General features: G+C 36.6%; 2 protein-coding genes across 6 annotated transcripts; one reads left to right on the top strand and one right to left on the bottom strand.

Moving 5' to 3' along the window:
- Positions 1 to 43: 43 nt before the first annotated feature.
- Positions 44 to 4756, top strand: PSMG1 (Proteasome assembly chaperone 1). 2 transcript variants are annotated; one of them, XM_022082580.2, is made up of 5 exons: positions 44 to 226; positions 547 to 626; positions 2157 to 2350; positions 3718 to 3913; positions 4457 to 4756. In XM_022082580.2, exons 1-5 carry the CDS (start codon positions 120 to 122, stop codon positions 4654 to 4656), a joined length of 777 nt encoding a protein of 258 aa, XP_021938272.1. In that variant the 5' UTR covers positions 44 to 119; the 3' UTR covers positions 4657 to 4756. The 2 variants fall into 2 exon arrangements, with proteins under 2 accessions (XP_021938272.1, XP_021938278.1); XM_022082586.2 differs by lacking the exon at positions 547 to 626 and having other exon boundaries at positions 67 to 226.
- LOC110838907 (organic cation transporter protein) lies at positions 2399 to 25955 on the bottom strand. 4 transcript variants are annotated; one of them, XM_087340740.1, is made up of 11 exons: positions 25704 to 25955; positions 14840 to 14951; positions 12006 to 12201; positions 11390 to 11493; positions 10236 to 10393; positions 9370 to 9538; positions 8438 to 8671; positions 7730 to 7944; positions 7426 to 7616; positions 6253 to 6501; positions 2399 to 4696 (listed from the first exon to the last, which is right to left on the bottom strand). In XM_087340740.1, exons 1-10 carry the CDS (start codon positions 25744 to 25746, stop codon positions 6283 to 6285), a joined length of 1641 nt encoding a protein of 546 aa, XP_087196866.1. In that variant the 5' UTR covers positions 25747 to 25955; the 3' UTR covers positions 2399 to 4696; positions 6253 to 6282. The 4 variants fall into 4 exon arrangements, with proteins under 4 accessions (XP_087196866.1, XP_021938258.1, XP_087196867.1 ...); XM_022082566.2 differs by lacking the exon at positions 2399 to 4696 and having other exon boundaries at positions 5524 to 6501; positions 25704 to 25954; XM_087340741.1 differs by lacking the exons at positions 2399 to 4696; positions 14840 to 14951; positions 25704 to 25955 and adding an exon at positions 12580 to 12879 and having other exon boundaries at positions 5524 to 6501.
- Positions 25956 to 27075: the final 1120 nt, after the last annotated feature.

The raw sequence follows: 27075 nt of genomic DNA on the forward strand, positions 1-27075 counted from the left end.
ATTACTCAAAAGAACGTCGCTCAGTCATGCAATTTTGACGCAATTATTGGCAACCCTGGTTTATTTAGTGATGGCGATTGCATGAGTGCGTGTGAATTTGAACAGTAACGAAAATAATAATGGCAACGTTTTTTGGGGAAGTTGTAGAACGGTCTTCACGGGCTTTCTGGGGAGATGAGTCTGATAGCGAAGATGATGTACATTCAGAATCTCATAAAAATTACAGGTGAATGTGACACGTTATTATTACATATTCGACTAACTACAGTAGTTCTGAAACTCACGTCTGTAAATAAAAATAAAGTATCATTGTTTACTTGCGTTCTTTTAACTCTGAAGAACACCTCTAGCAGAATTTTACCAATCACAGTGCTCTGTGTTACTCGTGCCCGTTCAACTCTGCCACCGATAGTAGAAATTGTAAAATATATTGAAGTCTTTGGTTTTCTTAAGTACTGCCATTTCTGCACTTTCCTGCTGTGTTAAATATTTTGCAGCATTTGAAATTGGATAATATGAACTTAATTGGGTAATGTTCTTTTCTAGAAACCTTGAAGTGTCAAGTTCTGCCATTATACCATCTACAATAAAATTATTTTTGGTGGTTCATGGACCACTAACAGAAGGTAATATCGAGACTTAATACAACCTGAAACATAATCCTTGTATACAGTAATGTGTATTATCATTACCTGTAAACCTAGAGGCAGGTTTCAACATTAAAAAGTTTAAACTATTATGAAACTGTGTTATTTACCTTTTCATGCAGAGATTTAACTTTTGCATATTTGCAAATATAACTTAATGGAACACTAATATAGTCTGCACATTTCATAATCAAGTTATTGATATTACATCATGACCATGTGAATTTTTTTTGACGTAAATACGTCTATGTTTTAGGGTCAGTGTCATTCGGCAAAAATGTAACGAAAAAGGGAAACGAAAATTTGTAACTTCATTGTTATGATACCTAGGAAACGTCAAACTTCATTGTTATGTTACCTTGGAAACATCATGTGTTTATCAACAAATAAACAACAATGGTTACCTACATAGTTAACTTACATTACCTTACCTTACCTTACATTACATTACATTACATTACCTTACCTTACATTACCTTACCTTACCTTACCTTACATTACATTACATTACCTTACCTTACATTACATTTCCTTGGTGTATATACGTGCACAGATACGTCATAAGACTACATTACATTACCTTACATTACATTACCTTACATTACATTATATTACCTTACCTTACCTTACCTTACCTTACCTTACATTAGTTTACATTACATTCATCTATCACAGACCCATCTGAAGCCTTACTAATTCAAGTTAAATAAGCAATGTCTTAATCAAACTTCACTCAATTGTAAAGCAGGTATAAAGGAAATTTTTAGAATAAAGCCAATATATAAACTTCCTTTCTGTATAGACGTATTTACGTCAAATTCTCCGGAACCGTGGTTCCACTGACAACTTTTTGTTTGAGAGAATTTATTATACTTTCATTTACATTCATCTAACTGCCTGAGTTGTGACACAGCCAGATAGATGACAGTCCAACATCAAGGTGTACTTGACACATTTCATTCAACTAGGTCCGCTGACAAGTTTCACTTGACACACAATTTCAGTATAATTTGCTTGTATGTGAAAATTCCTGCCACCTGTCAGTGCTCTTATGAACTGTTTGAAGTTTTCTATTGAGGGAGTTATCAAGTGTAAATTATCTGCAAAATTAATTTTGAGCTGACTGCCTCAATTCACACTCAAAAAATATTACTCGGCTGGAAAGCGTGAAGTAATATATACAGAATTAAAATTCTATATAGCAGTGATACAAAGTGTGGGGTACAGCCCAACTATGATTAAACACCTATCTAAATTATTTGGCTTATTTTTATGAGTATTTCCTGGCCTGTACTTATATTATAGTTCAGAGTGGTAGTGTTTTTATAATATTCTTGACTGATATCAGTGGACAATACTACAATTGATACCAACTACTACAGTTGAATAGTTACGTGTATCTAAGAACTATAGCCCGAAGTCAATATCTGAATCATGATTGTCTTTAAGTTTTCTTAGTCCTTTTCCAAGCGTTCTGGTACATGTATTTATATGTAATAATTTTAACAGGTTTTATTGAAGCGTGCTTTGTTGATAAGGGAGTACCCATAGTTGAAATTAAAGAAACTGGAACAGAAGACAATGAACAACTCAGAAGAAGAAAAATTAAATCATCTGTTATATATCACTTGGCCAGCGATATTTTGCTGTGTATCTGCAGTCCGCATTTAGACATAGCTCAGTCATTTGATTTCACTGAAAAGGTGTGTATGTTATTGTTAAAGTTATAGTACCTGGATTAAAATGAAATCTGGTATTATGTTTATTTTATTTATAAACTAAACTCACAGTAGTATATTTTGCTATCATTGACAATATAATAATGTTTAAAATTCCAGTACATAAAACAAGTGAAGATAAAATTTCAGGTTCTTATTGTAGCAAGTAAGAAGATGGCTGTGTATGATTTGAGGTTTTCACAGCAGTGAGTATGAAGATGGCTGTTTTCTAGGTTGTTGCACTTTTACTCTGTTAGAAGTTTACTGATATTCCAGAGGTATTTGCTGCCTCCATCATTAGGGCAACTACTCAGAAGACAGACATCTTTAAAATTCAAGATGTTCCATTTTGATTTCTCTTTTTAGAATAAATAGGTAATTTTTATGCTTCATAGTAAATTACCAGCTTCAAAAATAAGTAAGTGAAACATTAAACTGTCAATCATGAACTTTGTAGTTCTGTACTGTCAGATGTTCATTTTAATTATTAAAGAAACACCCATTGTTGTGTCATTTTGTTTTACATTTTATAATAGAAACTTCTGTCACATTTTACGTGTATATAAATGTGTGTGAGTGATTTTGTTGAGTTTGGTCACCACGAAAGCTTCAAATCATATAATTCCAAACAGACTTAATAAAGTAAAGCTATCCAGCTGTGTCATTTAGGCGCTTCGAGGAGGTGTGGTATAGCTCTTACTCATTCCCAGCATCAGCACTAGATGGAGGGAGTGGTCAGTGTCACGCCCTGGCCACACTTTACCCCAGTACCCATTGGATAGGTGGCTGGGTGGATGCAGAGGAATTGAACCCATCATCCAGTCCATAGTCAACCACTAACTGACTGAGCTACCCCGGCTCCCCCAGAGACTTATACTAAGTGTATTCTAGAGGGTTCTAGCAGTGGTAGACATGTAACATAAATTTGCACTATGTGAACCAAATTTACATAATATAAGAGAACAAGACTACTGACTTATTCCAGCTACAGTAATTTAAATTGTGCAGTTATTGTATACTTTGGTATATTATCAACTTTGGGCACAGGAGGGAGGAGTACAGTTATGTCACTTAGAGGACAGTTTTAATGTATAGACATAATATCTGCCATCACTGACATATGCATTTATGTTCTACATTAGATTTTCACATGAGTCACATTTTAGAAGTGAAGCATAAGCACATAAGCATTTGAAGATTGCCATCTTCTGGGTTAGTGCGCTGTGTAGTCTTGTGGACATCGACCAGACTACACAGCACAACCCAGAAGACAGCAATCTTCAGACTCACTGCTGTGAAAACCTCAAATCTTACACATAATCATTTATTCATTTATTTATTAATGTTCCCAGATATCTCCTTGGATGAAGAATGCTGAGCAAGTGATTATATTGACGTGCAGTCATATTTCTGGGTACCACATTACAAGATACCAAAATGACCCTCCAGATATCTTCATGAAGGCACTAAGAACAAATAACTTCATTTATCCAGTACTGAGTGACCGTCTGGAACAACCTAACACTGTGAAGGGAATACCAGCTGCAGGTAACAGATCTACTATTACTTAATTCAGTTTGCAATTAATGGAATTTACAGATATTAATTTGACATATTCTTATGCCTTACATTATTATATGACCTCACTTCTGCCTTAAAAAATTCTTGCAGAAAAAAACATAGTATTCAGTGTTATGTATATTGCAAAAACAAACCTATTTTTAGCTCATTAACTGAATATTTAAGTGTATGTTAATTAATCGTTTTATGAAATACTGCAATCTTTGAAAAATGGAAAGATAGTGGGCAGGGTTGAAAACAAAACCATCACTTAATAAAAATTCATTGCATACCAAGGGAGAAATATAATACTTTTATGTGTTATCTGAAAATCTAACTTAATACTGTAAAACAAGGAGTTAGTGTAATGAATTGCATTATATTTGGTAAGTCTGTGGTTAATTTTGCCTTGGTGTTGGTTTTACTGACTGGCTTTTATGTGTTTAAAGACAGGCAGATGTGTGCATGTAGATCAGTTGATCAGTGTGTTATATATGTTATTTACCAACAGTCTTATTGCCTTCGTTTCAGTACTGACATGGTGTCAGACATTCAAGATTCCAGCAGTTCTGTATATTTGTTACGCAAGGAACTATGAAGTAGATTCAGATTCAGTGAAACTGTTCGTTCACCTTTTTTCCAAGTTGCCTTTCAAGCTACTGAAGGAAAAACCGAATTTCACGAACAAGTTATGTGGAGGTTCTGAAATTTCTTCAACCTTGTATCTGTGACTGTCATTAAATATGCCTTCTTTGCATGAAGTGTTGTTTCCTGAAATATGTTCAAATATATATTCATTACTTGCTTATTAAACATAATTTCTGTAAATGATATGATTTTAGAAACTGTTATTCATTTCCTTCCTTTCATTGTTATTGTTGTTGCTGTGATGGTGTAAGACTATGTCTGTGTGGAACCAGGCCTCTAAGGCAATGTCCTACGTGAGCGATAAGAAGCGAGCTATACGAGCTGCATAAGCAGCATGGGGTGTCATATGACATAAGGGAATCGCTTGTTGTGTCCTACGTGAGAGACTGCAATAGAAGCACACGGTCTTTCTGCGCATGCACCTTCCCTGTACTGCACAGTCAGAGCTTATCTGCGCATGCGCCTTACTGGCCAGCGCAGCGACCTGCGCGAAAATATCAAAATATTTGATCTCGGAATCCGACCGCTTTACTCTCTTGACTGATTAGCTGTAACCTAGGACAGCGCCATACAAACAGCCAGTTTGATATTTCAGCTTCACCCACGCAAATCGCACCGCTCGCATTTAATCGCTCACGTAGGACACCGGGTAACAGGCCCTTTGTCCATCCCCCACATGATATATGAGTGAATGTGAAGCAGTCTTAGAATGAATATTACAATTTTTTATAGAAACGTAGTGCTGCAAGCCAATAGTCGTTTTCAAATTAGGAACATTAATTTGCTGCTGATTGTGGATGTACTTCCTGTACTCCACATTATGGTAATATAAAAGAATACATTAAGGTTACTTCATCATAGCTATAATGCCTGAAATGTTAAAAGTGGAAGGAGACTCAGTCCTGTAAGATCATGTAAATCTTGTCTATTATAAATAAAATAATCTGATCTGAAACGTTTGCCTGTTTATTCAACATTTTCTTCAGCCTTCAATAAAAAAGTTCATTCACACTTTATCCTTTCTTAACTGCTCATTATGTATTTTAGTTTTGCAGATTTTCTCTGAATTTCATCTGTTAATAATAATGACGACTTTGCCATACACAAAAGTAGTTTTAACAGTTTTGTCAAAATAATCAAGTACAGTATATTCTGCCTCCACATACTTTTCCTTATTTTCTTATTAAACTTTATTATTTTGGAATAGGGAATTTACATACTCATGCTACAGGGCTGCAAGATGGATTGTAGCTTTTAGTGGTTTAACGGTAGTGGTATACTACTGACACATAACTAATGGGAACCATGCATAAGCCACAATGCATGGCCAATAATGGTTAACATATTCTAGAATTCAAAGTGGAGTGGAAATTCTTTCTATGTAAGATATATCCTTGTGAAGACAGGTGAAATGCAGCACTTAACAGAAACTCAGAATTCTCACATAGATAAGGATTAAATGGTCATTCAAATAATTATAATTGTTTTATTCTAGATTCAAGATCCAATCCTTTTAATCAGAATTAAATGATACTTTATGAAGAATTTAAGAGGACACTGCATGTCTGTACACATCTGGACAACTGCTACAAATATTCTAGTTCTCAATCTACATTTTTAACATCTTCCTATTTTATGTCTGCCAACTAGAACAAGCTTTCATACCATCACACACAAACCTTAACACATCTGGAAATTCGTGTATACACTTAGTCCAAATATGATAATGGTAGGTCATATTTCTGCCCTCTAGATCTCTTCTTACAGCAAGCATTTAAAGCCGTATCTCCCTGTCCAAATTTCTCTCCATCCTCCAGAGTTTGAGGCATAGGCTGGTTAAGAGTCTCAGGAAGTAGAAGGGCAAGCAATCCTGATATCACAGCAATGGCACCGAATATAATTGAAGGAAGTCTCTTGTCAAAGGAATCCTAGAACAGAGCAGCACTCTATACATAGCACATAAATGTAATCTTGTTTTAGATCGTGTTCAATAGGTACATCCTAAAGGACCATTAAGATGTCATAAAATCATAATTATATTTCTACCACATTTCACTGTAGCTGAAAGCTTTAACTTGTAAATGCTACTACACTCCATTGCACTGCACATCTTAATACATAAAATTCCTTTCTATACCATAATCAACTATTAATGATAATAAGCATTATAATATTTTAGTTTTCCTTAAGCACTTGCAGAAAATTTAATAACATTGCGTTATCTCATATTTCCATCATACATTTTTATCTACAATAAAAATAAGAATAATAGATAAAATAATATAAAAATCAGTTTTATTTTTATTTTCTTAGAAAGAAAGCTTAAGTGAACTGAGCAGATTCATTCAACATTTATTATGGTAAAGGAAATGCTGCCTTTGTACCTAAGCACCATTCCATGAAGACATGGGAGCTTTGGGGGCAAAGCAGACTGAGATGATGTAGACATATGCAAAAATATGGGGAACATTACATCCCAAACATGGCAACAATTTAAAATCAGAAAGGAAGACACAAGTTGTGAAGCTGTGAGATAGTTATAAACAATTATGGGGAAAATGTAGCTTAATATTGAAACACCTACAGATGTAATAATTTCAGTTTTTGCCTACACTTCGGCTATTATGACATAATTTATTAAAATTGTAATACTGCTTCTGCTGTTTACTGATTTAAGATTTTGACCTTCTGGGTTGTTGATCTGTGAAATTTTGTGATTTTTTGCAAGCATTTTGGAACACCACAATCTAAAGTCACACAGCTGTGAAAATCCCAGTCAAAACAAAGTAAATGAAACTTGTAAAACAAGACTAGTCCAAACGTGGCTTTATAGTAATTAATTGATAACTTACCAATAATGTGATCAAGGGAGTGAGAGCGCCACTCAGACGAGCACCCATACTTCCAATACCCAGAGCTGTATTTCGCACCACTGTAGGGAAGAGCTCGGCAGTGTAGTTGTAGACTATAGCAAAAGATCCAGCAACAAAAAATTTTCCAAGCATCACAACAGTAGTTGCTGAAATACTGCCAGCTTGTGTATCTGAAAAGAGAATCAAACATACTGATATTTTAAACAGCAGCAAATAACTATTCATTTACATAGTTTAACACATTAATAAAGATGTAATTAAAAGTAATCATATTTAGGTTTACCTTGAGGTATGTAGACTGCTATTATGCAGGATAAACCTCCCAGCAATAAGAGCACACTGAGAAGACTACGTCGTCCCAAACGATCCATTAGCAGAACAATCATTATGTAGCTGGGATACTCGACTAATCCAACAATAAAAAGAACGAGATAGGGGTTGCCAAACAACTTCCCAGTGTTGAGAGAAAGTCCATAATAAACCAAACTATTGGCAAACCTATTGAGAAATGATTATACTGATATGAGAGGAAACAAGTATAAATTTAAATATAAAATACATTTATATATGAAAATAAATTATTGAGCCATTATAATGTAGTGAAATTCAAAAAATTTTCAAACCCACTAGCTCCATTATCCAGTCCCTGTTACAGGCTGCCACAAATTCTGTAATGTACTTGGTGAAACTTTGTATTATATACTATAGTTTTATCCATGCTTTATAAAAATCCTCTAGAAGATGTCGTATGTTTCTAAATTCTATAACAACACTTTATGAAGTTTGCATAGCTTAAAACATGTTTGGTTTGCTCTCATGTGATCTGCAGAACAAATTTTGATATAAATTATCTGAGGCCTTTGCAGTTTCCCTCAGTTCCTGCAAGGTAATAATGCTTTATAATTCACATTCATAAAAACTCACCTTTTCCATAAGCTTTACAGTGAAAGTATAGAACAACTACAATTTATTTAATTACACAAAAACACACCAGTTAAGAACAATGTTGAAAGTTCTACTGCGTAGATTAGGTGTTTTAACCAAATCAGCAAGGCTTGCTCTATCATTTTCATGAACAGCAGTCTTTGCTTTTCCTTTAGAAACAAAGTATGCAACATCCAGTTCCTCTGTACAACCATTCTGCTTCATAGCTTTTTCCACTATGGCTACAGCCTTATGAAATTGTCCTTGTGCCCAAAGCCAGCGTGGCGATTCATCTACAGTCCTACAAAAGAAACACTCATTATGTTGAAGATTTCTGTCTTCTGGGTTGTTGCGCTGCGTAGTCTGGTCGATGTTTACCAACGTTTCAGAGGTCATACTGCCTCCATCATCAGGGCAATTCATCGCAGTATGACCTCTGAAACGTTGGTTAACATCGACCAGACTACGCAGCGCAACAACCCGGAAGACAGAAATCTTCATAATCACCGCTGAGGAAACCTCAAATCTTACACTCATTATGTTCATAAACAGATCAATGCACAAAAATAATGGACAATTAAAGAATCAATAAAAAATTTCCATGAGTTGGATATAAGTAACAATTTGTGTTTTTATAAAGAGAAATTTCTATAATTTCCTATATTAATATACATAATATTAATTAAATACTTGAATATTTTAGATATGTATACAACACAATCAGGTACATTATATATTCATAATTATAGCACTTATTAAGATTGCTGCACCATTTACTTTACTGCATACTGAGACTATGAGACAAGTTAACCTGAATGACTTTAACCACTATTAAGTGTGATAGAGACAATTAATTATATTCAATTCTACTGCATGAAGCATGGCAGAGATATAAATATATCATTATCATCTGATAATTATTTTACCCTATATGCATATCACATACAAAGACATCCACTGGTTAAAAAAAGTTATATAAACTATATTAAAAGGACTTACCACCAGTGTCCAATTAGTAGCAAACTGTGGAGTCCATATATAACCTGTAGCACAACCCGATCTTTGATAAAGAAGCCCCAAAAGGCGACAAGCATTAGACCTGTTGCAAAAAATGCTTGGAACAAGACTCCAATAACTGTTCTCTTTGAAGGACCTACAATCTCCATTGCTGAAAAATGAAAAAGGGAAAAGCTGATTTTCTTGGTTAATTAAGAAAAAAGGCTGATAATAGCAATTCCAGAATGTCAATAGGAAACTATTAACAAACTTATAGTATTGTAATGTGTATAATATATTGTCATTTATTCACAATAATATATAATAGCAGGAGTGATATATAACATATCGTAAATAATCAAAAAACAATTTTTAATTTGAAATTAATTTTGTTCTGCACTCTTTAAACTTTGACATTTTTGAAAAGATACCAGTTTATTCATTAAGGAAACAAAATTCTGTTATGAGCTAACAAAAATATTGGGACATATATGTAAATTAAAAAATATCCCTTGATTCCCAGGGTCACTTGCTCTTATTTGGAGATGTAGGTTCTCCAAGGCATCTTCCAGAACAAACCAGTATCATCTAAGTAGGATTTGATGTTTTCACAGTGGTGAGTCCAAATATGGCTTTCTCATTGTTCTGATGATGGAGACAGTAAAGACCACTGAAACGCTGGTAAACTTCTACCAGATACACAGCCATCTCCAGTATCATCTACATTGAACACCTACTTTGTTTTATCATTAATTCAGAATGTGTCCTACTTTTAAAATTGCATTAAAATAAATTCTGTTAGACGGGAACTACTTGTAATATCCATTTCTATGCCCAAATAATAAGATATTATAATGTGTAATACTTACAAAGCACAAACCCAGTAATGTAGGCCCCAGCAGAACCAAAAATTCCGTACAAGAATCTTATTACCAGGAAGCTGTAATACTCTGGAACAAAAGCAACTCCCACACCAAGAACCAGCTGCAAGACTGCCGAAATATACAGAATAATCTTTCGACCATATCTAGTAAGAAAGCAGAAATGCATTCAGTTCATTATGTGACTCATTAATATTCCAATTAGCAGATGTTGCACCGCCTTGTAGAACCATCCTGTAGTAACAGAGCACTGTGTCTTAACTAACACAATGTTCCTCTTTACTGAGTGTGAATATCTGACTTAAGTTCCTAGTTCACCAATGTTCTAGATTAGTACTTACTATATTTAACAGTGTTCTCTCAACTGCCTAGTTTATGTGGCACAGATGAGAAAAATGTAAATCTTGAAGACAGAAGAATATGGAAGTGGCCATGCCTGTTTTAAAGAAGCTATCCCAGCATTTGTCTGGAGCGACAGAAAAAAAACGATGGAACAGCTCTTCAGGCAGAATAGCTGGCCTTCAGAGCCTAGAATCAAACCTGGACTTCCAAAATATGAAGCATGAGTACTAATCATTACACTTACGTTCAGATCCAAATATCCTCATCAGAATTTCTGAGCTGTATCAAGATCTCTAATGAAGGTGGATGAAACAGAGAACAACCCAAAGAAATTTTACAGTCTCCTCAAACGTGTTACAGGAATGAAAATGCTGTATGTCAAATAATGTCATGCAATCAAACACTGTACCTACAAATATTGAAAAAAATCAATATTTAATTAAATCAAAATTTCCCATTAAAATCACTGTTCTTAGCATGTTAATGGACCAGCTCTATCATAATCCAACAAGTGTTTCATTTATAAGTCCTTGTTATGGCACACCAAATACTGGATAACAATTAAATAAAAACATTTCTATATTTAAACAGAATAAAATTATATCATCGCCCTGATGATGCAGGCAGCAAGGACCCCTGAAACGTCGGTAAACTTCTATCAGACTGCCAACAAAAAGCTACAAAACGTATTATAATATGAATGTGAAAACTGGGATTTTTCCTTACTTGTTTAAACCTAGGAACTAGAGATATGTAGTTACCATTTCCAACCCAGCAATTGTTATTGGTTGACGACATACTTGTCTGCCATGCTGCCTAACACAACAGCTCCTGTGAATACACCCAACATGTAGGCAGTCTGGGCCACAGCGCCCATCCATCGTCTGTCACACACCAGATCCCACTGCATGAGAAAAAATATATTTCTCCTGGAAAATCATTTCAACACATAGAAATTTGAGATTCACACAGTACAGAAGATATCCACAGTGGTCTTCTTGGTTGTGATGCTGTGCGGACTTGTGGATGGGTACTAACATTTTGGAGAAACATGTATACAATTGTTTTTAGTAGTCAGTGATAAAAAATGTGCTGTATGAACAAGAAATCTGTTTCAGACCACTGACTAAGTTGATTTGGGCTTCACACAAATTAAGCTTTATATTTGACCAATGGAAACCAAAATGAAATTCACACAATCACTTCTGGTGTAAACTGCCAACACCAAACTACACTGAAATTCAATCAGAAATTTTGGATATGAAATATGTGGATGGATGGATAGACAGACATTAACTTGTAAGTATCTTCATTTTATCCAAAAAAAAAAGACAATGGCTGTTCCAAGGAACACTGAATATGACATATAAATGGTTATCATTAATCCACAACTTTCAGGGATATCTTATCACGTACCTCAATAGCTCTTGAAGACTGATAGTACGTGTTGTCATAAATCCATTTATTACATTTGACAGATATATTCATGATGGGATCCATTAAGTGACATGAGTCCAATACACCATCCTTGGTATTTGGGATTGCAGCCAACACCTCTTTTGAGTTCCAGAATGACACTGTCCCATTCTCATCAAGACCTGGGACCGCACATCTGTCAGATGAGATTAATATTCATACAGCAGGCCTATACATAAAGCATGTTTCTTATTATCCTCCTATATACATCTAGGTCTTCCAAACGTTCTCATCTCTTCAGACTATCCAAACAAAATTTTGAATATATTTCTTGTCTCCCCTTTTAACTACATGCTCTACTCTTCTCATCATCCTTGATTTGGCAACCTTTATAATATTTTGATAAACAGCATGATTATACAACTCAGTGATCTCTTTATTTGCACAAGAATTCGGTAACTTTAAATTAGTCCAATATGCTACAAACCTAACCAGACAGATTCACAATGTCGCCATGTTTGTAACTGTTAAAGCATAAAAATACTTAGCATGGAATATGTAGCGTGTTTATTACCTTTCTTCGTGCAACATATTACGTGCCAAAATCAAATTATTTATTAGTTACCATCAAACGAAGATAAATATAGCATTTGCGCTGCCGCCATGTTATCTTACTTTCTAAAGCAGTGCTGAACGAAAGATTGATATTCTTCAAAGCTTATAACATTTTAGGATCCCACATTAAAGTAACGCTCAAGTCAAAATTACAAATTTTTTCCAGAGATTTAAAGATAGGCCTACTCATTTTAGTGGCTAGACAATCGACACGCTGGAACCTCATCACGTGTCAGCTTCTAACCTTTACAAAAGTGAGTAGAACAATTAATTGTAGCCGTCTCGAGTGAAAAATGGAAGCCTGATTTTAAAATGTGAGTAAACCAATCATAAAGAGCCACATTCCGGACATGCGTCCAGAGACTTGCTACAGCGAGGACCTGCAGACTTGCACAACATTGCCACACTAGCTAAATATAACACAGCAACACAGCCTGCCAGTAATAGTCATTAATAAAATAAACCATGTTTCATTGCTAATGTATTATCTAACCATGAACGTCTAATTAATTCTTAGTTTATTTAATGATTTTAAATTGCCTAAGTTATGTAACGTCGTAAGGTAGAATAATTTGTGAATAACACAGAATTCCTCATTATTTAATATCGTAAATCGCTAATTTTCTAGACTGGATAACACAGTACCCATACTGGACAATAACAAGGACATTCAGAAAAATAAAAATAGGCAAGTTGTCCCAAAGAATGATAAACGAAAAGGAATGTGGCAGGTTCCATACGATACACAAAATTATCATTAAGAGGAAATCCAAACTTTTGTTATCATCATTTCAGGCAATACTGGCTGTTCCTTGTTGGCTTAGGCCTACGTAAACTACTTCTTTCCTTTAGCTAATCAAATACTAGCTAAAATAATTTAAGTAAAATGATACAATTTAGTGATTCTAGGTATATTTCATTATTTATACCCCTCGTGTCTAACAGCCGAGACATTTCTATCATTAATGCGACTGTCTACGACTTTCACGATAGGGATCGATTCTTGCCAAACGTTAGAATGTTCTCTTCGTAACCTGGCGTTTACCTAGCCTCATGGTCACTGGGTATCAGGAGCTCATTCTTAGAGGTTAGAGTTGTCAGAGCATGAAGTTTAAAATACAATGTTATCCCTATTGTACGTTAAGAACCACGCCACGAAGGTGTACGTGGAAGTTGAGGTAAGGCTCCACTCCGGCACTAGGTGAACGTCACGCCTTGTCCGCTTCACCCCCAAACAAAACACGGTACAAAATGTATAGATGGGGGGAGGGGTCCCCAGAGCCGGCCTATACACGGTATCTAAGAGAACTTCCATATACAGAGTAGCATTTTCGCCAAGTTTTAACATCACTCACATCATAAACTTAAATACAATAACCAGAGCCCAGAATACTTCTGAAGTACATTTATATAACTCACAAACCTACAATCATGTCTCAAAACAAAAATCTGCTCAAGAATCACGGTATGATGGTAAAGATGGCTACTGATAAATCTTAAACAAAAATAATTATTATAAAAATTAGGTTAATTATGATGAGACCAGATAGATCAATTACTAGTTCTTACTCAGTTCAGAAACTGTTGCTGTCTTGTGCATTCTCTGAATCAAAAAAAAATCAGATAAAGAAATAAGAAATAGTTCTGTCTCGGAATATTTGAACTCAGCTTGCGTATATTTGTGTGTTTGAAAATAAAGTTCGCAGATCTCATCTGCATATCTGAATGGGTGTGTGTTGTTATTTGCTTCCGCTTGTATGTGCCTGGGTATCATTACAATAACAATTTATTTTAAACATTTTAATATTCTAATTTAGGGGTCCGCAGTGGCCGCGCGGTCGCAGGGACCGTGGGTTCGAATCCCACTCAAGCCATGGATGTTTTTCTGTGTTGTGCTGTCCTGTGTACATGTAGAGGCCTTGCGACAGGCCTATCCCTCGTCCAAGGGGTCCTACCGAATGTCCATAGATCAAGCCAACTGAAAAGTTGGGGACCCGGAAAATGTACAAACATTGTTAAACCGGAACAAGAAGAAGAATATTCTAATTTATTTTAAAGAGTTCGAAATTCGACTTTGATTTAATATAATGCACGGCGTGAATATGTGCAGGTTTCCAGAACGTACCCTAGCGTTCGGACAGTTGTTTATAATATCATGTAAAATGTGGGTGGGGGGGGGGGTTCCTTGTACGTGCATTTAACATCGCAGAGTTTATTACCTGTGATCTGGAACAGCCGCCACGGTAACGAGGGTGAGCATATGGAGCCCTGCGGTGAGGGCTGCAAGCATATGTAGTAGTGACTGTCGAAACTGGTATGTCCCGAAATCACCTGCAACAATTTCCGGCACATAACAATTTGTTAATGTGTTTAAACCCAAGTTTAAGCTTAACAGACATCCGATGCTAATTCATACGTTTGCTTCAGATGAAACATTTATTGCAATATGTGGGCAGTGTCCAACCAAATGTTCAACTATCTACTATAAAAATTTGTAATTCCCCGTTGTCGTCAACCAATTTGTCGTCAAAGAATGACGTCATCAACAATGTCAACTATAAACTAACTCGGCATTGTTGTGGAACACAACAATGCCGAGTTTAGTGTCTTACTTAAGATTTTAAAACGCAACCAACCCCCTCGAAGGAGGGGTTGGTCAAGTGTTTTAACCCTCCATTCGGGGGGTTTAATTTAGTTTCTTACACAAGATTTTAAAACGCAACCAATCCCCCCCCCCCCCGAAGGGGTTGGTTGCTTTTTAAAAACTTGATCAGCCCCTCCGAGGAGCTCCGAAAGGAGCGTTCTGCCCTAGTTCTTAATAAATTTCATCACAACTAATAGAAACTATTGTAATTGATCGTTTGAAAATGACGTCAACCAGCTCAATTACAAACTGCAATCATCCCCACCCCGACAATACATTTATTCTAACTGTAACAGATGATTAGAGAAAGTTGTTAAGTTTCTATACACGTTTGTTGTTCATTACCAAAAGCGAACTGATGTTGCTACTTAAAAGAACAGTACTTCGCCGCCAAATTATAAGCTCCTATGGCAGAATTATTACAGAGCCTACGGATTGGGGCATACATCAAAATTGTATGCAAAAACAGAGGTGTAATGGTTAATATACTGCCTCTTGTAAACACGATAATGAGCGGGGAATTTCCTGGCCAGCTGAATGTTTTTAGGGCTTCGTACAGCATCTCACCCAGGGCTCGTCTCCACGGAATTAGTTATATATGGGAAACCAAAATAACTAAAGTGGATTTTCATTGCAAGAGAAGTTGTAGTCAACGAGGACATACAGAAGGTCTTCATTAGATAAGCCCGCTTCTATAATCATACTTAGTAATATTTTAATGCGAAACTTCGAGTGTATTCTAATTACACCGATTAAACAAAAACATTAGAGATAAGTTTTGAATTACATCATTATTAATCTTAATTATTTCATGTAGAATTGCTAAGCTTGTGATCCCTAGCTTAGTCTCCGGGTTATCAGTCTGGCCTTATGAGAAAAATAAGCAGGCAACTATTAAGGGGCCTTGAACTGTGTGGGTTCGTGTGTGTGTCTGTTGTCGTTGTTATGGTCTTAAAACAGTTACAAATCTTAGTGTTTTGGTTGGTCCACTGATAATCCTAGGTGTCTCACTCGTTTCCAGTAATTTCTCTGCATGGAAATGTCTCCAGATTTGTATTTTGGTTCTGACTTGTATCAGTTTTCTGGGAAAGTCTAAAACGATCAACATCAAATAAATGTTTGGCTTCAATGTGAGATTTCAGGTTCTCACGGCGACGAATGTGAAGACTGCTGTTTTCTAGGATGTTGCGCCATATAGTTTGGTAGATACTGACCGACGCTTTAGAGGAACTTACTGCCTCCATCATCATTGTTATCACCCTGATGATGGGTGCAACATACTCCTTTGAAACGTCGGACACTATCAACCAGAGTACAGTATGCATGGCGCAACATCCCATAATAAATGTGTTCAATGATGGCTTATCATTTCCTTATACAGAGTGTGGAAAGCTATTCATGGAATTATATTTCCTAGAAATACATGATTTTTGTCCTCAAAGGCGGAGGTATCCGTCGGTCCAGTGTCATACTCGAAGCAGTTAACAACGTAGGACACAATGTGAAGAGAAAGTCATTTTGCGACCACAGGCCATGAACCATCGTGTTTTGGAATTCCCAAGGACGATGTGACCGCAATTTCTACGTCAGCATAATGCAAGGAAGTGGTCACCGAAGTTTACACAGTTTTTGCGTGGTCAGGATATAAGACACCTCACAAAGAGGGAGAAGTATGAGCAGCGAAATGAAGGATCAAAAAGTAAAACGTTGTAAAATTACGCAATGCAACATTTCTGAACAATTACAGTAATTACGAATCGTTTAATTTTCTGGTTCGTGATATTAGTACTGTTAGGTTAAAGGAAACAGGGATTTTAAATAAACTGAGAATTTTTGAAATCAAGTGGTATACTAGATACACTTTCACATTAATTGCTGCCTAAATACTTTACTAAGCACATACATCTGTAACTTTTACCTTGTCTTTTTTTATTTCACAAAAACTCAGAGTAAATACCCAAAGCTATTTCTTGTGGCCTAGATAAACTTCGTTCACTGCTGGAAAGTGGTTTCACGGTTGAATGGGTCTGAAATGATTAACCTAAATCTGTCGACCTGGAAAAACGGCGTGGCTTTGTTCACATTCATGCAATCGAAGTACAAGAATAAAAAGAATGTTTACGCTATTATTGAGGACTGTCAACGTATCTGGGACACTGTCCTTATCAAATTGCAAATCTACATACAAGTACTTAGGAAAGCAAGGGAATACCTTGGATTTGCGATCGTATATGGGTTTCGTTCCGATCACTTACACGCTTGAAAGAAGGGAAATTGGAATTTTTTTGACTAAGCAAATTAACTGCATGGTAACGAGCTTGAATTCGCAACTCTAAAGTATCTGAATTAAAATCTAGAGTCTTAAGTCATGATTTTACTTAAAATCGTCATACGGACGCCTACAAAGGATTTATAAAACGTGGAGCACAGAAAGCTATAAATTACACCGCTTTTGGCTACAACAACGGCAAATTTTTACAAAATACGACTATAAGTAAGTATTTTTATACAAGCAGGGTAAAACTTCAGAACGTTTAGATGTTATGCATGTGGTTGTAATGAAGGATCTGTGCACTATATAAAAATATACTTTTAAGCATGCCGTCATCCTCTTGCCGTTTGATTTTTATTAGCAGAATCCCGAGCACCCCAATACTATTATCACAGAATTCATACAGCATTCTTCACCAAGTCCCATGAAAATAAGGCCAAATTGGTTATCGGGTGATATTGGTTGGCGGCTGTGCCATCACGACCAATCCATTCACATGTATAATTATTTTGATTATTTAGTAACGCGGAAACAAAATGTGAAATACTTAAGAATATATTGTACGTGCTAGCACAGGTTTTACGCTCGTAGTTTTAAAGATATTACAGAAAGTTTATATTTACAATATCCCATTAACTGTAATTAACTCCATGAATCAGACAACTGGAACTTTTATAAAACAACATACGTATTAAAGCCACGGTCCACAGAGGATGAAAAAATGCAATTATCATCAATTTCTCTGCCCTCCCTTATCATTTTCAACAATAACATTCAATAAATCTCGCATAGAAAGTGTGAGGAATTTACTGGAAGTAAGAAACCAGCGGATCTCGTAAAACTAACAGCTTCATAATTTCTATCGTAAGATCTTAGTGTTCTGTTTGTACCTTCGTGTCTCGCTGTAAGGCAACAGGGAATGTTGTTGCAGTTGTCTTTTAAAAAGGTCAATGCTAATTACGAGCCATTTTCAGGGCTTCCAGCGTTTTGCAGCCTTGGACGATAGCCAGCAGAGGTTTTCCGTTACCTCATCAGAGCTAACAATTTGCCGTAACTACAGATACGAGGTGCGATCGGAAAGTTTCTAGACTGCGCCTATAAAAACCCGTACACTTATCTCAGGTATTAAATTCATCCATCACCCTCGAAGTAGTTCCCCTGGGAGTGAACACAACGATCCCAGCGCCGCTGCCAAGCCTGGAAGCATCCCTGGAAATCTTTCTTTATCAGCCTGTCAAGCACCATCTGCGATTCTGCCTGAATCTCTTCTATCGTCTCAAATCTCCTTCCCTTTAGCTGAATTTTCATCTTTGGGAAGAGGAAGAAGTCACACGGAGCTTAGAAAGGAAGATGGGGTCGGTTCTTGCAAGATCTTTGAGCTCCTGACAAACGAGAAGTCGATTCTGCTTCTGGTCCTCAGACAGGATGCGTCGCATGTGGAGTTCTTCCTTTAGAATCAGCTGACAGGTCCCATAGCCTATTCCAACAATGTCGCACAAGTCGTTGATGGTAGGACGTCGATCTTCGTGAATGGCCTGCCGAATCTTCGTAACATTTTCGGGCGTTGTGCTCGAAGATGGTCGTCCAGAACGCTCGTCATCATCGACAGAGGTTCGGCCATTTTTAAAACGTGAATGCCACACAAGAGTTTGTGCACGACCCATTGCGGACTCCCCAAATGCTTGCTTTAGCATTTCATAGGTTTCCGTAGCCGTTTTGGCGAGTCTTTGGCAAAATTTGATGCACACGCCATTCCGAAATCGCAGGAGGGTCGGTGTAATGCACTACCAAAACGCCCGTAACTAAGAAACAAATGCTAATTCGATGATGCCGACTGGCACACTGATTCACTATTAATGTTGGCCGCACCCCCTAAAGGCAGAAGCTCGTACTACATCCGGTTCGTCCGCTATTGACACAGTCTTGAAACTTTCCGATCGCACCTCGTACATTCCCTGCGCGAGTGGAGCGTCGAGTTAGACCAAAGTTGGGTCGAGACAATTATATTGAATAAACGGAAATTGAAAGTCTGATAATACGGCTCTAGAACTTTGAACAAGCACAACGTCAAAACGCAGAAATAAAGAAAACAGTAATTCGATAACAGAAAAGTCCTCTGCCGTCGATTCTGACATTTTAACAACATAATTTTAACGATTTTACGCGATTTAAAATATTCCACCAGGGGATTATTTTATCTGCTGTCCAACCATAACATTACAAACGTTAATGTCATATGTTGGTTATTATTATTTGCAATAAAAATGTGAATTGACATACGTGCGATCTAACAAACCTGATGATTAGTTTTAGTCCAAATATCTAGTCAATGTCAACAAACATTCGGAAATAGTATAAAGAATATGACAAATTGACGGTAATAAAGCACGATATTTGTAAGTCAAGGCATGATTGAGTCCACGGCACCATGAAAACCCAATAACTAGTTAACTTGTTAATCTGTTAATATTTAAGGCTAATATTTGCAGTTCACAAATCACATTCAGAACTCTTTGAGTAGACTTCGATAATTCTCATATTTCTCTGTTTTATTATAGACTCGAAAACCAGAGTGTGTTGGAAGCAAAGCGAGATATTCCTGATCATTAGAGCGCTGATGATGGAGGCAGCAAGGACCCCTGATACGTCCGTAAACTTATACTAGAATATACGGCGCTACAACCCAGAAGATAGTCATCGTTCATTAATTATTTAAATTGATAAACTGTCATGTTCGCTCCCAGAGAATGAGCATATTTAAATTGATTCATATTACTCAGAAGAGCGACTCTAACGAAACCAGAATTTGTGACAAGCAGCGTGCGTGTGTGTTTTTACCACAAAAACCACAAACTGAGGAACTCCATAATTCCTACTATCATTTAAGACTGTTGTGATTATTAAATTAAAAGGGATTAGTTAAACGGGGCATTAGCATGAATGGATAAGTGAGAAATGCACATAACATAATAGTTAATAAATTGGGAGACATTATCTCAAGTGATAAAATTTAATGTTAATGTTAGTAAAACTAATGTTATTTCATTTACTAGGAAAACAAACACGTTTTGTTTTGAGTACCAGCTTTGTGGATCCCACATTAATCGTACGGATACTATTAAAGATTTGGGAATCATCCTTGATTCTAAACTTCATTTTCACCACCATGTTGAATTTGTATCTTCTCAAGCCTTGGAGTTATTGGGTCTTATTCGTGCTATAACTTTTTCTTTTTCAACTTTGGACAGTCTTTATATGTTATATTTTAGTCTAGTAAAATCTAAGCTTGAATATGCCTCAGTTGCATGGAATTCTTTAACTTCTGCTGACACTTGTAAGCTTGAACGCCTACAGAGCAAGTTCTTATCCTTGTGTTACAATCGTTTCCTTCTTCATGCCCGTTATCACTACGCCAATGCCTTAGAAATCCTACATTTTCACACTCCTGGCACTAGGAGGAGTCATCTAGACGCCCTATTTCTTATTAACGTATACGCCGGATATAAGTTCTGTCCCTCCTTACTCGAGACTGTTGGTGTGCGTGTCCCATTTCGTAATTTTAGAGATTTCTCACTTTTTACTGTTGGCCCTGAATGCAAAAGTTGTCCATCTGCTAGAGGCGCATCAGCTGCGAATAATCTTTGCAATGATTTTGACATCTTTAGTAACCATTTGCCTACTCTTAGGCATATCCTAAAGTAGACGGTATTGCTTCATTTACAAATAATCATGTAATTTTTTTGCTTTGTTTTAATTATTAACCTGTCTGTTGCTAGGAACTTTATTATTATTATTATACGATTATTGTATTTACTTTGTTTTTTGTGCTGTATCTGTAATTGGCCGTCTGGCTATTGATGCAGCACTCTAATAAAAAGAATTGAATTGAATAACATCAACAAAGATAGACGGTCTATTTAGGAATACGTAGACAAGATTCAACTGCATCAAAAACAAAAAATAGGGTTCAATATTTGGCTCTTGTGAAACCAGTGATAAAGTTTCCAGTTCTATTACAGCACGGAAAGTCTTTACAAAAATATTAACTTTCACCTTTCAATGAAAAATGGACTTCCTATTTTAACTAGATTGAAATTTAATGACTTTGCCTTCGTGTTAGTACCTTATTTACACCGAATGTAGCAGAAACGAATCGTAGCGATCTTAATTCCGCAGAAGAGAAACGACAGTGGATACTTGGTTTTAACATAGAGCGCAAAACATAAAACAGAACTTTTGCTCTATCATTGTCTACACTCTGAATTCGAAACTTTTCAAGGCGATGTCCATGACATACATCTGTCGATTCTATTAAAATTTAACTTGCTTTCTAGTTATAGTCTTCGAATCACATTAAAAATAACTACTGTTAATTCTAATCGGACGGGTGTATCAAACGAGAAATGACATTGCCACTTACAATTGAGGATGTAACATTCTCAAGTTCTTACAAAGCGTTCCACACGATCTTCATACAACCTGCCTGTTGTTTCATGCCATGTAGAATAATAACAAGTAGGCGACAGAAGTATGCTACGCCCCGCAGACGTAAATGGCTCTAAACGTCACAGCTTGCATGAAAAGAATAGGTTATGTGTGACAGAGAACATGTATCTTATCAACAAAGCAATAACTTCCGAGTACTCCAGCATTCTGCATTGTAAATAAACTAAAGCTTTAGGATAATAACTGGTCCCAGTGTCCCACAACTCGTGTGCCGCCACAAGATTTTAGGCGTGCCTCGATTTTTTTTATAATAAATAGTATTTTGTTGACGTTCTTATTTAACATTAAAATTAAAAGGGCCTTATAATGACCAAGAATATTTTAAATGTTAAGTTAAAAGTGCTAAATCTCCTAAGAATATGCAAAATGCATTTAACAAGTGCAGTACGCATGAGGAAGTCAAGAATTTCAATTCAATCCAGTTCTCTATTATTAGTTTGCTGTATCGACAGCCTGATGGCCAATTACAGATACAGCACAGAGATGAGCAGACGAACACAATAATTTCGTAAGTAATTTTAATGGAAACATCCTCAAGGACAATGACCACTCAGAAGATTTAGACGTAAATGGACAGGATAATACTGAAATGACTGTAGAAGAAAACCATGTGAGGTTGTTGAGTGAAATCATGAGGCTCATGACAGATTCCAGTGGTGGGTTGCCGTGAACATGGTATTGACCTTCGAATTCCAGAAAAGGCGGGGAAGTTATTGGCCAGTTTAGTAACTATCGGCTTCTCAAGGATAACTTCTCTTCCTGGGGTTACTTAAACAGATGTATAAATGACACTCCATATTTACGTGTTATGAAACTGTGTCCGTGACGATAAGGGCAGCATTTTTCGCCCTTATCTCCGTCACGTGTAACGTAGTTGTAGGTCAGCGAGAGTAGATGATTACGTCGAGTGTCTTATCAGAAACATCGATTTTCCAGAGGATGCGATATGCGTTTATCCCTGATTAAGAGGAATTTTATTTGCTAGCTGATTTTGTCCTGGGCCTGAGCCTCTGGTAGGCACGTCACGTTCTCCTGAATGAAGTTGACAAGTTCTGCATTATGACGACTAGTGAATCTGGAGCAACATCCCGGATGCACTGCACTGCACGTAACAGCACTGCATTATTTAATGACATTGTTTTGTTGCAAAGTTAATGAAGTAAAATCATAAACCCATCGTTCTACGTGAAGAGGATGTACTTGTTCATTATAATCCAATTTTATCTCATTTTGTCGAATGCAACAGACGATAAATGAATGGCCTATTAGGACTGACTAGACATTCAATAATTTCAGTCACGAATTGTGTTAACTGTGCCAGAAGATTATTGGATGTAATTTCTTATGAGTAACAAAGACAGATCTTGTGAAACTACAGAAATTTGTTCTGTATTTTGTTTTATAAATATGGCCAATAATAAATCCCGTTCTTGCATTGTTGTGGATGCTGTTTCTTTATGTATTTATGAGCAGTGATCTGCCACGTGCTTGGAGCTGACTAGCTGGAATAAAATTCAAGCTTAGAGATTGCCTTAAAAAAATTAAATATGCTGAGTAGTGATTATATATGGTATTGTAGGTGTAAATTTCATTAAAGCGTCGTTCTGTAATCTGAGAACCTAAACCTCAATTTCGGAGTATTCGTCCTTTAGACAAGTCGCGTTTACCACGGCTACATAGTCTCTCTGTTCACTGAACAGTTTAAAATATTCATGACAAACAGTACCAAAACACCAGCAGGCCTAAACTGAATCACTTCGCTTTATTCTTGCCTATTTACTTTTAACGTGTTAGTACAAGTTTCCTTCACTCTGATACTGAATTGAGTCTTCATATTTTTGGACTCGTGCTTCAAACAAGGCGAATGAAATTCTTTTGTAGTTTATTGGATTGCTTCAGAACATGCACAAAGTCTGAGACAGGCATGGCCCAACAATCATGGAAAGTCGTGAATAACTAAAAATAACACATAGATTCTCCAAGCCGTGCGTAAACGCCAACGTGTGTATCTATTGCATCACGCCATTCAGATTATTCCTAAGAAAACTTCAACATCACAAAACACATTTAGAATAAAATTACTTTAACCAATGTTCGGGAAATCCCTCTATTGGGCCCCATCGTCATCAGAACATGTTCTGATGACGATGGAGTAAAGGCAGTTTTCAGTTTATTTTTATTCTTTCTTATGTATTATTTTATGCATTTTCCTGTAATATGCATTCCTCTAAACAGAAAATTTTAACAAAATATATATTTATGTCCGCATCTACCAGACTACACGGCGCTGTAACCCAGAAAACTTGCACCTTCGGACTCAGAGCCTCACCTCAAATCTTACTCAGTAAAATGAGTTCATTTTAATGCTAAGGAGGTATTTTACTTATACTGCTGAATCCTGCATCAATGCCAGAAGTTCTTAGATCAAAGGCAAAGGCGGCGAGAGAGAGAGAGAGAGAGAGAGAGAGAGAGAGAGAGAGAGAGAGAGAGAGAGCGCTCTGATAGCCGTAACTGACGAAACCTTACGTCAACAGACACATTATTTTAAGTAATGTCTGATATCTTTATGCAAAGCTACTTCAACTTCTTGCTGTGTACAAACGAATAAAAGACGTGACATTCATTAGCTGCTGGTCTACTGGTGCCCGTACGGCGTGCCTGGCCGAACAAGTGAATGGAGCTTAATTTTGTTTACTTTACAGGATTGACTCAGTTCTTACCGAATTGAATCGTACCACGAAAATATGAGTGTACTCCGAACATATCAGCTTTCTATACCCCCAAAATTTGCGCCGAGATTATCAATCTAATGCAGCGTAAAAATGATGTATAACCATGAAGGCCTAATATTATTGTTCCAACACTGAAAAACAGAACTGAAGTACTGTTCTGAACCAGTTCAGTCCATATCAGATATTTTCAATCTGTAGGCTATCCTCCCATCTCCTGCTCGGCCATCAAAGTGGGCAGTTTCCCAAGCGGTATCGCCATCAACATAGGCAACGTACTTTGAACCCCAGGCCTAGCCACCTGCTCAAACCCACTTCATCTCTGTCAGGAAGGATTCACATCGACGCAATTGGCAACAACCAGAAGGCGACACATGTTGCTTGTAGAAATATCATGAAATACAATGTGAAGCATTGAAACGAAACGACAGCCAAATCGTTTTTTAAAATCGTCGCTCAGTGACAGGCGACACGTATCGAAAGCAACTTCTCCATTTTTCGCCGCGGAGCGATACATATCGTCTATCGCTATAGAGAAATTGTTTGTGGTACCTCATTGCACCATCCAACGGACCATCTTGTGTGCAGCGCTTTATTATAGACAGTAATAATGCTACTGACGAACAAATAACTATAAATTTCGTTCAAAATATAGAATATGTACTATTTATTGATTGTTTAATTTATCGATATTTTCACAGAACTACAAATTTCATTGCCTTTGTGTCAATGTACAGGCGATATATCGCCTATCGCTTGTTACTATTTATTACTTCGGTGTAAATCCTGCCATAGATGTACAATACAATTACTACAATATCTCTACATTGCTTACTGTATGAACATTTTATACACAGGCGACAATATGGTACGACACTGTCTCTGAAAAATTTGCAGCATAAGACATTCTTGTTGTAATTAAGAATACTGACCAATATGACTCATAAGTTGCTCCAAATCTGAGTCGGCGTTCATGCTGGAGTTCAGGTTTCCTTGCCGAATCACACAAAATTTTATATCATGCGAATTACAATTACAGAAGTACACACAAATATCCAGAAACCATTTAAAGTCCTTTCGGTTTTAAGAGTCCGACTGACAGCGGGCTCTGTTCGTATGCTTCCTCTCCAACAGCATGCCAACCAGCGACGCGCACTAAATGCATTGACGTCTCTACAGAACTCTATATTAACGTCGTCGGTTTTATAAAGTTCACTGCGCAGGCGTCAGTGTGCCGCACTCTCCTGTACAACAGCATGAAAGAAAGAGTAAAAGTACGCGGCCCGAAAAACGAAATTGGTCTCGACTCACACTACAATGATCGCAGTTTAACCCGTAGAATTCGTGAAAGGCCCAAATTGTAGAATATTCTCCCTAAAATCCGATTATGAAACTAATGATTTTTTTATATTCTGCGAATCATTACCAATACATACTACTGGTTTGATTTCTAATAGGGACAGGCCGTACAGCATAAACCCTAAATAGTTCGTGATGATAAATCATTTCGAAAGTGAAAATTAAACTGGATGGTCAAAATGGTGTCAGTGGTTTAGTAGTACTCTAATGTGTATTTATGTGTATATGCATGTTTATGTATGTGTATATATATATATATATATATATATATATATATATATATATATATATATATATATATATGAAGAGAATGATTTGCAGCAAGAAAGATGCCACAGAAATTGAAGACTGCTCTGGATGAGACAGTTAAAATTGTCAAATTTATAAACACTCATCCTTTAAATTCTCACACTTTTAATGCCCTTTGTCGAAAGATGAGTAATGCACACGAATAACTGCTAATATGTTTCTTGTGTTCACTGGTTCTCAAGCAAAAAATATTTATTCCCTTGTTTATGTTGTGGGATGAAACACGAATACTTCTCAGTGATGTTACAATTCAAAGAAGCGTGTGTGTGTGAATGACCTAAATTTGATCACACAAGAAGAGTTGAAATTTAACTCTTTTTAAATTTGAATATAGAGCGGAACCTGCGCGACGCCAGGAGCGTTTGCTATTGTCACCCTGCTTTATAGACATACAGACGTGCTCGGCTGGAAACCATAAAAAGGCAAGAATTGACGTTTCAGGATTTCTCATTACGCTACTAACAGACGAACGCAGGATGTTGTGCAGGTCATTGATCATCATGTATGTCATCTGTGATTCATTCTTTGACGTGCACAAATCGCCAGCGTTCAGATACCTCACTACAGTTGTAACAGTCTCTTTTGTCACAGGAATTCACTGAAAATAAAAGGGAAATGTTTACACTACAATGTTTG

Source organism: Zootermopsis nevadensis, unplaced genomic scaffold (genome assembly GCF_977971745.1).
Source record: "Zootermopsis nevadensis isolate Lab colony 2312 unplaced genomic scaffold, Znev_1.0 Znev_ptg000061l, whole genome shotgun sequence".
NCBI lineage: Eukaryota > Metazoa > Arthropoda > Insecta > Blattodea > Termopsidae > Zootermopsis > Zootermopsis nevadensis.